The sequence below is a fragment of the Homarus americanus genome, unplaced genomic scaffold, assembly GCF_018991925.1.
Source record: "Homarus americanus isolate GMGI-L3 unplaced genomic scaffold, GMGI_Hamer_2.0 scaffold25013, whole genome shotgun sequence".
In the NCBI taxonomy this organism is placed as follows: Eukaryota; Metazoa; Arthropoda; class Malacostraca; order Decapoda; family Nephropidae; genus Homarus; species Homarus americanus.
The window spans coordinates 2777516-2794230 of record NW_024722158.1 but is presented as its reverse complement, the minus strand read 5'-3'; the positions used below and the strand labels follow the sequence as shown (position 1 = coordinate 2794230).

Sequence of the window (16715 nt, the reverse complement as noted above, 5' to 3'; positions counted from 1 at the left end):
GTTGAGTTCACGTCTTCTATCCCTTTCAGGATTTTGAATGTTTTAATGAGATCTGCACTATTGTGCCTTGTCTGAAGGGCTGTTAGTCCTAAAGCCCTAAGCCTACTTGGCTACTCAAGATGACATAGTTCCGGAATCATCTCAGTCGCACTGTGTTGCACCTTTTCCAGGGGTGTTAGATCTTTCTGGGGGCAGGGTTTCCATGCCTTTATGCAGTATCCAGACTGGGATTTACTTTAGATTTGTAGAGTAAGGAACATTTTCCTACCTTTGTATTCGAAGGTACAGAACGCTTTATAATTCCCAAATCTCAATTTGATTTTCTCACTGCGCCGCTTTCAGTGAATGATCTGCCACAATGCTTATAGATATTTCTCCTTATTGACAGTATCCAGGAGAGTGTTATTAATAGAACAGATGTGATTAGGGTTGTTGCATCATACGTGTACGATCATGCATTTTGTATTGTTAAAGAGCATTTGTCAGTCTCAAGACAATGTGAACAGCTCGTGCAACTCTTTCAACATTGTTGCAATATTGTCTTGGCTTGCTACCTTCCCAGATATTTTCGTGTCGTCCGCAAACTTGACAATGTGGCTCGATATATTTTCATCTATGTCGTTTATGTAGATCGCAAACAGGATGGGTCCAAGGATAGAGCCTTGTGGTATTCCACTGAGAACCCTTTTCCACTCAGAATGTACTACATTTATAACGACTTTTTGTTGTCCTGTCTTCGAGCCAGTTGTTAATCCTCGTCAAAATCTTGCCTGTGATGCCATGTGCCTGGAACTTAGAAGCCAGTCATGCATATGGAACTTCGTCAAACGTCTTGGAGAAATCCATGTACAACATATCCACTGATGAGCTTCGGTTCACGTAGTCTTTTACCGTCACAAGTAACGTGGGTAAGTTGTCAGACAGGATATTCTTTCCATGAAACCGTGTTGTGATGCGTTGATAAGACTGTTCGGTCAGGTGTTGGATGATGGCGTACCTCTGAATTTTCTCAAAAAATTTCAAATTTGTCACTTACAACAGCTAGTTTATTGTGAACCCCATACTCATCCTGTGAGCTGTCACGCAAAAGGATTACAGAGTAGAGGTCACAAGGGTGTGTATAAAAGACCCCAGTGGTCAGGATATTATGGCAATAAATGTTACAGAATATTTAAAATAGATTCTTCGTTTAGTTCTGTACATAGAAGGTAACTTATTTGCAACTGCGTAAGTACAGGAGTGTAAGACAATATGCCTGGCCGCACACTTTGTTATTCACATTTACGTGAGAGATATTCAAACACATATTGTGTATGGTTCTATACATGGAAACTGATATAGCTACTGAGTGCCAAAAAATACATACAATCTTAATACGTCAGCTATCTTACCATAAGAGAAAAAGTGTGCTATTTCACACACACAGTGTGCTTGGACCTGTCCCTAAAAGGTTCTACCTTCACACAGTCGAGGACGTAGTGTTCGAGTGTGTGGCCATATGTCTGGCCATACACTTTACATTTAGTTTTGTTCACATCTGCTTGAAGTATACTATATACTGCCAAAGGTACTTATACCCTAACCTTAGTCTAGCGGTTACAACGTCTTGCAATCTTGTTTTTTTTTTTTTTTTTGTGTGTGTATGTGTGTGTGTGTGTGTGTGTGTGCGTGTGCGCACAGGGTGGTGAAATGCGTCTAGTGTGGCAGCACTATGTTAGTGTTAAGGTACAAGCACTGCTTGCTCCCTCTCGCTTTCAGCTACCGCTGCTGGCTAACCCTCGTGGCGAACAGGGAAGCAACTTTCATAAGTCTTCCCTTGCCAGTACAGAACTTCTTCACCATCAAGACTCCTGCTGTGCCTTCTCGTGGCAACACACGGTAACTGGGTGCCTCGTGGGCCAAGAGTAGACCAACAGGGAATCTGGAGTAGCAGTGGGCCCCAGAGCGACGGAGCATAGGCCCACTGGCATGTCGACACGTTATGGTGCCTTCCAGCCATTGCCCCGCTGCCTTGCGGATTAACCTTGGTAGGTATAAGGCTACGGGAGTAAACCCCGAACGAAAAATCTGCGGTGGAGCCCCTCATCAGGCAGATATGCTTACAGAGCTCCAACAAGACCCCAACGGCGGTGTAGGTGGAAGAGGTGACCACCATGGAAACCCAATGACTACACCGGCGGACGAAGGCAATGCCTGATGGACAGGCTACTCAGGCAAAACCCAACAAACTGGGCTATCGGCAGTCCATTGCAACTCTCTCCCCAGTAGTTACAACACTTACACCACTGGATCAGGAAAAGAGAGAGCCAAGATGTATAGTTGAAGCCAGTGCTCCCGCCTCACCATATAACTCAACTCACGTGCAGCCATCATCCAGTTCACCATGCCTCTCATCATCGTCAAAATCCCTATGCCCCCAAAAGTCCTTTGGCGCCGGACGAGTGGCGACGGGGATAGGCAGAAATGACTGCCAGGAGTCTCTACTCAACTCTGCACATGGCTCACACAGATAAGATGGTCGTTTTTGCACTGGAATCAGGGCAGCAGTGCAGTCCGGTCCTGTCTGTGCGACAGAGCAGCCCTTTCGAGGAGCCACTCTGCTTACCCCACATGGGGAGGAGCCTAGAAAAGGTGCCCGAAACATAGCCTGCTTACAAATCTAACCTGACTGAGCAACCGCACCCAGTAAGGTAATCCTTATGCGGTCGAAAACACAGTCAAAATCACAGATTCAAACAAAAACAAATCATACAACCTCTTATGGTCACTGCCTGGAATGTCAGGACCCTTCTGGATGCTGGCACAAATGAGCATCCTGAAAGAAGAACTGCCCTTGTGGCAAAAGAGCTGGCTAGGTAATAATAATCATAATAATAATAATAATAATTAACGGTTTATTGAAAGAGCTTGGCAGCCAGAAGGCTGAAAATATACAGTTACATATTTGGGGAATGGGTTTCGAATTACAAATAATATACAAGTAACATGAGTGACACAAATAAGACATGTAATAACTAGATGGGGAAAAGCTCAAACTACAGTTCATTTCAACATAGTGACAGTGCAAGGAGTAGTGTTTACTGGGAGTGAATACACTGGTTTATTACAAGTTATTGATAATTTTTACAATGGTTGGGACTGGGCTGTTCTTATAGTGATCAGTTCGTGCACGTATGGGCTGGATGCGGTTGTGGTTTCGAACAGCAATTCTCGGACTAGGGATCTCAGGTGGTAGTAGGAGCCGGTGTCGAGGATGGTGTAGAAGCTTCTTACCAAATTTGCAGATGAGGTCGTGGTGATGGTCAGCGAGAGTCGAAAGGGTCAGTGTGTTGAGCTCTTCTTGATATGTGGAGTAGGAAGGGGAGAGAATAATCTTGCATCGACATAACAGCCATCAGTGAGTCCCGGCTCCCAGATGAGGGCTAGCTCACAGAACGGGGGTGTGGCTATACTTTCTTCTGGAAGGGTAAGTCTGCTGCGGAAAGAAACCGCATTTATGGAGTTGGCTTTGCCCTCCACCAACGCATCCTGCACAGGCTAACTGAAATGCCTATTGGGATCAACGAGCGCCTCATGATGCTTCGAGTCCCACTGAATCACTCACGTCATGCCCTTTTCACCAGTGCATACGCCTCAACACTGGATGCAGAGGATGACATCAAAGAGGCCTTTTACGCCGACCTTGAGAGAGTGCTAACCTCTATCCCCAGAGAAGGCAAGGTTATGCTCCTTGGTGACTTCAATGCCAGAGTTGGCAGAGATGCTAGCATTTGGCAGGGAACCATAGGGAGAAATGGACTAGGCAAGTGTAATGCCAACGGCCTACTTCTCCTCAGCAAGTGTGCTGCGCACAGCATCACTATCACCAATATTGACCTTGTTTAGGCAGGCCGACAAATTCAAGGGTTCGTGGCAACACCCACGATCCAAACACTGGCATCTCATTGACTACATCATTGTCGGAGAAAGAGATCGCCGAGATGTCCTCTTCACCCGTGCCATGTGTGGCTAAGACCACTGTGACATTGATCATCTACATGTTAGAGCCAAGCTCTCACTTCACATCGCCCCAAACCAGCGAAGGCAGCAAGCCTCCAGAAGAGGTTTTAATACTAAGCGTCTGGACGACCCAGCAGTAGCACATGCCTTCAGATTCCAGTTCGAACATGGCCTTATAAACAACCCAACAGCAAACAACGTGAATCCCAGTGCCGAAGGGGATACTCTCAACACTGTTATGACAAAAACCTGCACAGAGACCCTCGGCCAAATTAAAAGAATACACCAGGACTGGTTTGATGAAAATGACCCGGCAATCAAAGTACTCATCGATGATAAACGTGCTGCTTTTACTGACTGGCAGAACAACCCTCGGTCTCGGACCAAGGCTGATATCTTCCGCATTAAGAAAGCGGCAGCCCAGTGGGAACTTTGCATTCTAAAGAATGACTGGCTTAAAAATAAAGCAAGTGAAATACAAAAGCATGCACATCAGCACTAGATGCGCGAATTTTTCAATTCCATTAAAACATTTTATGGGCCAACCACTCGAGGCACAGCCCCCCTCCGTTCATCTGATGGTAACTTCATAATTAAAGATGATGAAGGCCTCCTTCAGCGCTGGAAAGAGCACTACCATTCATTGCTCAACCGAAACACCGATGTGGATGTCCTGACTACCCAGCAGGTCCCTCAGCATCCAGAGCTGACCCACCTCAGCTATCCTCCATCCCTGGATGAGGTAGTTACCTCCATCAAACAGATGAAAAATAACGAAGCCTCAAGGCCTGATGGAATCCCAGCCGAGGTGTATAAAGCAGGAGGACCTCTGCTTACCAGCCGTCTCCACTCTCTCCTGGAGAATATATGGGAAAAGGAGGAAATCCCCCAAGCTCTTAAAGATGCTTCCATTGTCAATATTTATAAGAACAAGGGAGACCTGTCAGACTGTGGCAACTACCGTGGGATCTCGCTGCTCTCCTTAGCTGGCAAGATTATCCCCCGAGACTTCCTAAACAGATTTCTTCCTGAGGCGGAAAACTTCCTCCCAGGATCTCAATGTGGATTTTATTAGACCATCACTTGGCACCACTGACATGATCTTTGCTGCCTGCCAGATGCAGGTAAAGTGCAGAGAACAGCGTCGTGACCTGTATCATGACTTTCATCGACCTAACGAAGGCCTTCGACTCGGTCAACAGGGAAGCCCTCTGGTGGACCCTCAGCTGTTTTGGCCGCCCACCAAAATTCATCGCCATTGTGAGGCAACTCCATGAATGGCAGTGTCCTGCATAACGGCACCCAGTCTGAGTTCTTTCCCATCCAAACAGGGGTTAAACAAGGGTGTGTACTGGCACCAACTCTCTCTTCCATTTTTTTGGCTGCCTTCCTTACGCGTGCCAATTTAGCCGGCAGGGTGGACATCCAGTACCGGGTGAAGGGGGTCTTTTCAACATAAGACGACCCCAGGCAAGAACAAAGGTGTCGGCAGCTTCCATTACTGAACTTCAGTATGCAGACGACCTCACCCTTGTTGCTCACACTGAACACGACCTACAGGAGATCCTAAACACCTATACAGATGCGTATGCGCACTTCGGCCTTGAGGTAAATGTACGTAAGACTCAGATTCTCTTTCAGCCTGCCCAAGGTTCAGCAACACCTCCACCATCCATCCAGCTTAATGGCACTACCCTCTCTAATGTTACCCACTTTCGGTATCTCGGCTCCCACCTGTCCACCACCGCAGACATCGATGAAGAGATTCAGCACCGGATTAGATGTGCCTCTCAAGCCTTTGGCGGATTCCGAAACCGTGTCTTCAGCTGTAGGGAGATGAAATTATCTACAAAGCTGCATGTATATCGAGCAGTGGTCCTCCCCACCCTGCTATATGGCAGTGAGACATGGGTCACATATAGGAAGCACCTCAGGGCACTTGAAAACTTTCACCAACGTAGTCTACATTCCATCCTCCGAGTTTTCTGGGAAGACAAGAGAACAAATGCCAGTATTCATGCTGACACCAACTGTAGGAGCATCGAGGCTACCATTATCCATGAACAGCTACGCTGGACTGGCCATGGTACCCGCATGGATGACAGTAGACTGCCAAAGCAGCTACTTTGTAGTCACCTAACGAATAATAAACGCAACTCCAGTGGGCAAATGAAAAGTTATAAGGATAGTCTTAAGATAAACCTGAAAAAGTGCCAAATCGACCCCCTCACCTGGGAGTCGATTACTCCACATCGTAACGCTTGGAGGAACATCACACGAGAAGGTGTCAATACTTTCGAGTTAACCCGACTGCAAACCGAGGCAGATAAGCACCAAAGCCGGAAAGACGCTGCCACCGCCCCTCCCACACTCAGGCAAAACCCCTCCACATGTGCACCGAATGTGGACGACCCTGCGGGTCCCGTATCGGCCCCTTTAGTCACCTCAAAACTCGCCAACCTAGGTGACATCCCTAATAACTCATATCTTTGTATCATAGCTGGATTATCGTCATTCTCGATTCCGAGTGAGAGCAAAGTAGTAGTAGTAGTAGTAGTAGTAGCGTGTGTGCGCGTGTGTGTTCATTGACCTCTCCAAAGCTCATCGACACAGTAAACAGAGAACTTTTGTGGACTATGTTGGAGAGGGTCGGTGTACCACCAAGATTTTTTTAAATCCTCCGCCAGATGCATGATGGAATGCAGTCCCGGGTACTTGTGGGTGGTGTGCAGTCAGAACCATTTAGTGTCCAAATGGGCGCAAAACGGGGCTGTGTGCTGGCACCTGTGTTGTTTAACATCATTTTGCTGGCTGTAGCATAACTCTCACACAATGCCCTTGGGCCTGATGCAGGTGTGGGCATACGGTACCGTCTTGACGGTAGCTTTTTTATTATTAGACGTCTGGAACCCTACACAAAGACCTTAACAACTCAGGTCATAGAACTATAGTATGCAGATGATTGTGCAATAATGACACATAACAGAGAATCTATGCAACGTGCACTGGACGTGATCTCAGGTATTTACAGCTCGCTTGGTTTGCAAATAAACACTCAGAAGACTGAGATTGTTGTCCAGCCCATTGTTCCACCAATAGAAGCACCACAATTCTACATTAATGGAGATCCTGTCAAAATAGTAAAGCAGTTTAAGTACCTTGGTAGCACTCTCACACCCACCTGCTCACTGGATATGGAAATTCAAACCAGAATCAATTTAGCCTCGGCTGCATTTGGACGTTTGAGAACAAGAGTATTTCTCAACAATGACCTCAAATATGGAACGAAGACTGCAGTTTATCTAGCGGTCTGTATATCTACATTATTATATGCCTTAGAAACCGGGACGCCCTACAGACACCATATCCAAATGTTGGAAAACTTCCATACTAGATGCCTTAAGCGTATCTTTGGAATATCCCGGGAAGATAGAGTGACTCATGAAGAACTATATCGTCGCTCAAACACGACCAGCATTGAACCATGCTAGTCAAAAGACACTTGCGCTGGCTTGGACATGTTATCAGGATGCCAGACCACCGGCTTCCAAGACAAATATTATATGGCAAGCTCTCACGTGGAAACCGCTCGGTGGGAGGACAGAAAAAGAGATATAAGGACCACTCTAAAACTCTTTTCAAGTGCTGTAATATCCAACCAAATTCACTGAAGCAACTAGCCTCAGACCGTTTCTTATGGCCCTCAACATGCCATAGAGGAGCGGGAACACTTGAGACCTCACTGAACCAAAAGATAGCTACTAAACGAACCCAACGACATCAGAGGGCTCAAGGCATAATTCCTCTCAATGAACAACATCCCTGTCAACTATGCAACAAGATCTGTGCCTCCAGGATTGGACTCCATAGTCATCTACGGTGGCATCAGAGGAATAACACATAACTCATCAATCATCTCATCTGGAGCAACGTCGTCACCGACTTTGATGGACTGCCATAAGCAAGTAAGTAAGTAAGTGTGTGTGTGTGTGTGTGTGATCGGTCTATAGTTTACTGCTGCACTTTTCTTACGCTTCTTGTGTACTGGGGTGGCACTGGCTAATTTCTAGTCCCTTGGCGCTTTACCTTGATGCGAGGATTTCCTGAATAATAGTCTTAGTGAGGTATAAATCTCGTTTGCCTCCTTTATCCTCTTGGTCTGTGCTCCGTCCATTCCAGATCATTGAATTATTTCAAGCTGGCTACTTTCCTTTTGATGATGTCGTCTGTAATTGTTAATTCTCTTAATTCATTTTTCACTCCCGAGGTATGCATTCTCTTAGGTACTGACATGTTTGCCATCGTCTCTTATGTGAATACTGAGGCCAAGTATTCATTAAAGGTATCGGCTGTTTGTCTGTCATCCTCCAGGGCCACATTGTTTTCGTCCTTTAGAAGACCGACAATATCCTGGCATACGGATATTTCTTTCACATCTGCTATTTTCTCTTGTATGCTCCCCTGGATCTGTGATTCGTCCACCTGGTCTTATTCCTTCTTCACTTTGTTAACTCAAGATTTTCATGAAGTTTTGCATTGATTTGTCTCTTCTTTAACGATTTCCTCTTGGTTAATTCGCTGTAGTTTGTCTTTCATGAGCTGATAATCTCCATAGATGAAGTCATAGTATTCATCCTCAACTACTTTCTCTCGACTCGCAAAGACTGTATTCCATCTTGGTATGTCGTGGTCACTGACAGAGTTAGTTTCTCCCTGACGTCGACTTCGTTCACCATAGCCTCCTCAGTCGTTAAGACTCAATCTAAACCAGTGCTGTTCAACCTTTTTTGATGTCGTGCACTCCTAGTGATGAAACTTGAAAAGCTATTCACCCCAAGTGATAACCAATTTTTGATAAAAGAGAGGGAAAGAGAAAAAGCAGCAAATTCCCTTGTATTTATTTACCATTTTGTTTTGTAATATAATTTAATATATAATTTTCCATTCAGAACAAAATTATTTTTTTATTAAACTAATTAGAGGAAAATAATAAATTAAAGAATCTTAGGTATAATTATGAATGTTTTGGTGATTCAGTGACTTGGCTGCTGTTGTACTTTGTCTGCTACCAGCTTAAATCGTGGCATCAGACGACTCTCGAGTGCGCCCAGCATGAGGGGATCCATATTCAAAATTGTGTTCCTTTTCTTTAATTTGATTCAAACTAAAGCTGAGAAGCCTTGCTCACACAGATATGATGTTGACATCTACACCAACATGGTTGTCGCCTGCTCGGCCAACTCCTCCCATTCTGGAATATCCAGCGGTGTAACCCAGAAATACATGGTGTGTGCTAATGTCTTGAAGGCTGCTTTTTAAGCATGATCTGTCCGGAGCTCCAATAGAGCTTCAGAATGGTTAGCCCCATCATAAGCAAATGGATTAAGAACCCACATGTTGGAGATCGGGTGTTCGCTCTCACTCTCTGGGAAATACACTTTGAGGTTTTCCTGAATCAAGGTAAGGTGTTTGACAACCAGTCAGGGCATTCACATCTCTTCTGCTGCCTGCACCCCGTGCTCCCAGCCTCATTCTCTCAAAAGTCGGGAAATCAGACAAAATGTTCTTTTCTACGTTGGCTCTCCACTTTTGCACCTTCAGTTTGAATCCATTTATTTTTCCCATTGCTCTGAAAATATACCGATCTTTGCCTTGGAGACTGATGTTGAGTTTGTTCAAATGATCAATAATTGAGGCCATGTTTGACTTCTTTGCCAGCCAAAAGTTTAACTGCCATGGGGTTTGTTTCCTCTGTGAAGGAAACACACAACTGTTCTCCCAGTGCAAGCACTCTGTTCAGAACCTTCCCACGGGATAACCACCGCCCCTCGGCATTAAAGAGCAGTTTGGTGAAGTTGGCTTCCATATCTTTGCACAACTCACCGAACATTCTGTGGTTTTTTTACATGGGTCAGGATATAATTCATAATTTTGACGATTTCATCGAGAAGGAGCTCAATATTATTCTTCTCACTGGATGTTCCAGTCGCTTAGCAACAAGGGCTTTTCGGTGAACCACACAGTGAATTGATTCACAATTGCCCTCGCACCATCTGTAGTGACGGATTTGCATTTCGACCATTCAATGTCCTCTTCAATCATAAAATAATTCAGTTTCTGGAAAATGTTCTTCGCTGTTGTTTTAACTCCCAGTTGGAGGTAGCGCGAATAGTGTTCAACTTTGGTCTAAGACTCTAAATCTGGAAAGCGACAGTAGACAATCAACTGCACTTCCCCTCCCACATCTGTTGTTTCTTCCAGCTTCATGGTACATCAACACATGCCGTGAGAAATAGAGTGTAACGCTACTTTACCTACTCTCTCCACGACAGTCAACTGGGCACTGATTTTGAAATTTAAAACAGAATCCACCTCTCATTGGTTGGAGTTTCAAATATTACGGGTGACGTCATGTTTCCATAGAAACAATGCAGGCGACACACATTTACACGTGTCGCCATCCTTTCAAATCTCGTCCATCCCTCCATCCACCCCAAGACTGCCGTCCACCCAGGTTGAATAGCACTGATCTAGGCTGTTGTTCCTCTCGTGGATTCCCATACGTGTTGTGTGTGGAATGAGTCTTGGAGGCGCGTTTTCACTACTGTTTACCTTATAACACTTATGGTTATTATGTCGTTGTTCATGCATAACTTACTAAAAAAATGAAATTGAGTTTTTTATTTCTTTTGGTAACTGATTACAAGAAAAGTTTCATGGATTATTTTCTTTTATTTACACAAAACTTATGCTTGAAAAATATGGAACCCCCAAGACGAAAAAGCACCACATAGTTATGCATCTCTAAATTTTGAGTAATATGGGTTTTAAAATGGTGAAAATTGGTCAATAAGCAAAGGAGATCATTATTTTTTTGTGATGATTAGACAACTTTTAAGATAATGAGCTTTAAAAAATTATTACACATTATCGACTGTAACCAAATATATATATATATATATATATATATTTTTTTTTTTTTACGGATTCGCCCACCCGGCATTGGGGCCTGGGAACAACAACAACAACAACAACAACAACAACAACAACAACAACAACAACAACAACAACAACAACAACAACAACAACAACAACAACAACAACAACAACAACAACAACAACAAATAACAACAACAACAACAACAACAACAACAACAACAACAACAACAACAACAACAACAACAACAACAACAACAACAACAACAACAACAACAACAACAACAACAACAACAACAACAACAACAACAACAACAACAACAACAACAACAACAACAACAACAACAACAACAACAACAACAACAACAACAACAACAACAACAACAACAACAACAACAACAACAACAACAACAACAACAACAACAACAACAACAACAACAACAACAACAACAACAACAACAACAACAACAACAACAACAACAACAACAACAACAACAACAACAACAACAACAACAACAACAACAACAACAACAACAACAACAACAACAACAACAACAACAACAACAACAACAACAACAACAACAACAACAACAACAACAACAACAACAATTCATAGTAAATATTTTTTATGATAAAAAAATTAAATTTAATAATAATGATAATAATAATAATAACAACATTGTAATAATAATAATAAAAACAAAACAAAAAAATACAAAAAAAAAATCAATAGTGAGAAACGATATAGTAAGTATGTTGTGTTGTCAAAGTAAGACACAATTGAGACCCTGCAATTGTGTGTAAATGAGGCGGAAAGTTGGATCAGCAACCTGGGACTTGGTCACAATTTTCGTGATGCCTTTGTCCTCGGGATCTAATATTTTGCATGGAAGCACAACTAACAGTAAAAAAAAAAAAACGCTGATAAAAGTTAAAGGTTCCTTGTCACAAAAAAAAGAGAACGTTTTTAGCGGGACAGAAAGCAAACATTCCATTATGGCATCTTCAGATAAAATTATAATCGTCCCCGACTTCGGTTGTGTAATTTTCTCTTAAGACATTAACGATAGAAAATGATATTTGAAGTTCTTACAACAATAAACCTTCTAAACTCGGCTAGTAACGGAATTTCGAGAATTTTTTTCCGATAACGCAATGGAAATGAGAGATATTTAGTTCTGGAAAAAATGAAAACAAAATGGGGAGACTGATTTTCGTGAAAACGCGCCTTCAATTGAATAAGATCAAGGGACTCTTCTCCCTCAGCTTGTGTGGTAAGATTCACCCAGCCTATTGTCTCATGATTAAAGTCTCCCATGATGAGGGCTTGTGCTCTGAATGCTGCCTGGATGACTCCTTGGAGATCTGCTACTTCCTCCCCCGAGGCCGAGTGAGCCCTATAGCACACACCTACTGTCAGTTTGTTTTTGTTTTGGGTTATCAGATCACACCAAATTGACTCGGATGATCCAATTTCGTTTAGCTCTTCATTAATGGTTACTGTCAAATCCTTGACATGCAGTAGAACACCACCACCACTTGTAGTCCTGTCTTTTCAAAATGGTGGGTAATACGCCCCCCAGGCCCCGATGTGGGTCAGTGACCTGTGCCCGGGTGGGCTAATCCCCGTAAAAAGAAAACAAAATCACCCTGCGACACATCTTCTTAACCCCCAAGTTTAGCTAATTCGAATAATGTCTGACTGCTATGTGTCCGCAAAGGCGCTCATTACATCAGTGTACCAACACTTGATCGGCCCTGTTTCTGTGTCTGTCCTTTTAGAAGACTGATTTTACAGCATTTGTTCTCTGGGTTAGTAGCCTGCATTATGTTAGCATTATTTACAGTTGGTTCGTTACTTGCCCTTTTTAGTGGGAGGGCTGGTGCACTACTCCGACTTTCCAATCTACCTGCACCCTGACTTCTTTGCCACTTCCCATCTTTAGTTGACCGTTTCCGTATTGTGGGTCGCTGCGCAGCTCCTTCCTTCAGTTTGTCCCTGAGCTCCCTGGCACAACTCCTCATTAATGTTGCCAGATACCACTTCTATCCCCTCCCTCGATTTTTGACGACACGACACACTGTTTTCCTAATTTACTTTGTAAATTCGAGAGCTAAAAAAATGTATATGGGTCGAAAATTATTTCTGATTTATTACATGTGTTACTTTTGTCATTTTAGCAGAATATAATCATAACAATGGGTCGCAAAGAGATGATGGAAGTACGATGTTGGCAATTTGATGACTTAAGTTCTTTTTCGACATACACACCCAGGTCCTTTTCACATTTTGTCTCAATTAATGCAGTTTCTTCGTCCTGTTGGAACATGTGATACGCCTCTTTAGCTGTTGGTGCGACCCAGGTGCACCCGTTTGCTCTTCGAGACATTGAAGCTCATAGAGATTTTTCTGCGTCTCTTCACAGGCTGTTTGGTTCTTAATATCCTTAAATAACTTGGCATCGTCCGCAAACATTAGTATGGAGGAGTGTATAGCTTCTGGCATGTCATTTATGAAGCAAACAAACAACAACGGGCTTAATACACTGCCCTTCCAGTTTAATTATCTGCTTTTCATGGGGTACGCTGATACATCTAATTTCTCAAGCGCTGCCTTACAAGATATTTGTAATAAATTATATTGTTAAATTTGAGAATGTGGGCATGACTCAGAGCACTGACCTTCAGTAGTAAGAAGAAAACTATAGTTTTCTTACTACCCATGTCTTGTATTGGACCTTGTACTGCACCTCTGGATCAGTGAAAGGCAACATTTTGGTCAAATTATAAAATACTGTTGGCCAGCTTTTCCCTCCCTGCCATACAACTGCCCCCACCCCCACCTCCTTTATCTCGGGTAGAGAGGTGTGGATGAAGAGGATAGGGAGAAGTAAGAGTATAGTGCATTAGGTACTTGTGTGGACGGCTTCCACCCTCACAAGGTGTCACAAATATTAAATTCATTAATAAGACTTATAGTGGGTATATCATGAGCCCAGGTGTTCATTTTTTCTTTTTTTCTTTTTTCTTTTTTACGGGAATTAGCCCAACCGGGCACAGGTCAAACGACCCACAACGGGGCCTGGGGGGGGGTGGGGGGAAGAACAGAAAGAAATTGAAAAGAGAGAAGAAAAGGGTTATACTGCGTTAATCTACACCACGAAGATGCCGGAAAACCAACATTTTAAAGTGAGACAGATTGTATAAGTATGGAAATACAGAAGAAGGCAGAGCATTCCACAGTTTGGCTGTGTGAAGAAAGAAGGAGGTACCTGGTACTATAACGGGTTATAAATACTTGTAGTGCGAGTATTTATTCCATACATTCGCTATTTCTTTAACATTCTTTTTAACAATTTAGATAAGTCTGTTGTGAAGAGTCTACAAGCGTCATTAATGAAAGTAATGAATGTTTTATGATTAAATAATAATAAACATCATCCAAAATATAGGATATAGAGATCTCATGTTGTCCGGACATTATTAATCATTAATTCTACTTAATAATTTTCACTGTGATAATGTTACTAACCTTGTTAACCTAACCTGGCGGTAGTGTGGACATAAGGGTTACAAGCCAGCCGCCCACCACTACGGGAAGCCCGCCGACCCTCACGAGATACAGTACGTGCAGCCTGTGGAGATCCGCCCCGTAGGCAAGCCCATCCCGGCCCTCCCTTTCGACCACGGCAACACATACCACGACTCATCCTATGCTGGTGCTCCTGAAGGACATGGAGGAGGAGGTGGTGGTGGTTATTTTGCACCTTCAGGTGGAGGGTACGGTGGCTCCTCCCACGGTGGCTCCTTCCACGGTGGCTCCTCCCATGGTGGCTCCTCCCACGGTGGCTCCTCCCATGGTGGCTCTTCCCATGGTGGCTCCTCCCATGGTGATTACTCTCATGGTGGCTCCTCCCATGGTGGCTCCTCCCATGGTGATTACTCTCATGGTGGCTCCTCCCATGGTAGCTCCTCCCATGGTGGCTCTTCCCATGGTGGCTCCTCCCATGGTGATTACTCTCTTGGTGGCTCCTCCCATGGTGGCTCCTCCCATGGTGATTACTCTCATGGTGGCTCCTCCCATGGTGGCTCCTCCCATGGTTCTTCCCACAATGGTGCTGCCAGTGCTCCATCTAACACATATGGTGCTCCCAAGGCTTCTTCTATCATATTCAACGCTCCCTCCACTGGGTATGGTGCCCCTCCACCTCCCTCCACTGGGTATGGTGCCCCTCCACCTCCCTCCACTGGGTATGGTGCCCCTCTACCTCCCTCCACTGGGTATGGTGCCCCTCCACCTCCCTCCACTGGGTATGGTGCCCCTCCACCTCCCTCCACTGGGTATGGTGCCCCTCCACCTCCCTCCACTGGGTATGGTGCCCCTCCACCTCCCTCCACTGGGTATGGTGCCCCTCCAGCTTCCTCCACTGGGTATGGTGCCCCTCCACCTCCCTCCACTGGGTATGGTGCCCCTCCTCCTCCCTCCACTGGGTATGGTGCCCCTCTACCTCCCTCCGCTGGGTATGATGCCCCTCTACCTCCTTCCACTGGATACAGTGCCCCTTCAGCGCCTTCAGGATACAGTGCCCCTGCCGCTCCCTCAGGGTCGTCAGCGTCAGGAGGCAGACCACAGACAGTCAGACACATCCACATCCATCAGCACACTTATAAGTTGGACAACACCGGCGGTGGTGGCGGCAGTGGTGGCGACGGTTATGGCGGTGGTGGCGGTGGCGGCGATTATGGCGGTGTGGGAGACTCTGTACCCGCCACTGGTTATGACAGCAACTTTCTCTCTGGGTCTGACAAGTCCTTTTCGTCAGCTTCTTTTGCATCTGTGAAAGAAAACGTGAACAACCAGCAGGCGCCTTTCGGGGAACTTAAAGAGACCTTCGATGCCAGCGTAAACCATCTTCCCTCACCTCTTAATGGTGTATTTGTTACCCCGCCCGTTGAGTACATTCCCGGAGCTGGTGGTGTTGGCGAGCTTAACAGGGTTGTCCGGGAACCCTCAAGAGAGGGACGCCCCAGAGGTCTTGGGTGTACATGTGTCCCCGTCGGCCAGTGTCCCCAGCAAATTGCTGAGCCTTCGCCTTTTGCTCGTGAGGACTTGAGTGGCCTCCAGGATCCCCGTAACTCGCCATCAGCCTACACAGTTCTCTCAAATAGTTCTCAACCACTCGTGCGACACCGGAGAGAGTCTAAGGTGCCTGACGACCAGATAGCTCTGCCCTCCCAGAACCGTCCGCGGAAACACAGCAAGGAATTATTTCCTGATGCCTCACTCTTTGATGCCGATCCTTTCACATTTGATCAAGACATTATTACCCTTCCAGACAGTTCTCAGCTCAACCAAGACAACGTCCACTCCTCACTCTCTTCACCGTCTTCATACCCCAATATTAGGATTGTGACCAGTGACCTCCTTGTTGGAGCGTCCACAGACAACCCTATAAAAGTTTCTGCGACAACACCTGTGGCGCCTGTGAGGAGCCTGACCTCCGTGCCTGTGGACCTGCCAGTGGGCGCCGCCTTGGTCAAGAGGCAGCGAGAAGGCGTGGTACAAGACGTCACTCAGCAGTACCATGGGAATCTTCTAAGTAATGTAAGAACTTAATTCTGCCTTCATATCTTTATGTAACGTGGGCTCAAACGTTTCCTGTCTAGTTATTAATATTGACTATGTGTCTTTTTTATGTTGCATGTTTCAGAAAGAGGTTGTTTTTAAGGATTGTAAAGGTGTAGAGAAGAAGGTCCGCTCACGTCGTGATACAAGAGAG

The 16715-nt window shown here is 44.9% G+C and overlaps 1 protein-coding gene across 1 annotated transcript in view; it reads left to right on the top strand.

Moving 5' to 3' along the window:
* Window positions 1-16715, top strand: part of LOC121862008 — a 78932-nt gene that overhangs the window by 34779 nt on the left and 27438 nt on the right. The window contains 1 exon segment of the mRNA XM_042359938.1: window positions 14492-16540. Within this exon segment, the coding sequence (XP_042215872.1) occupies window positions 14492-16540 (2049 nt within the window).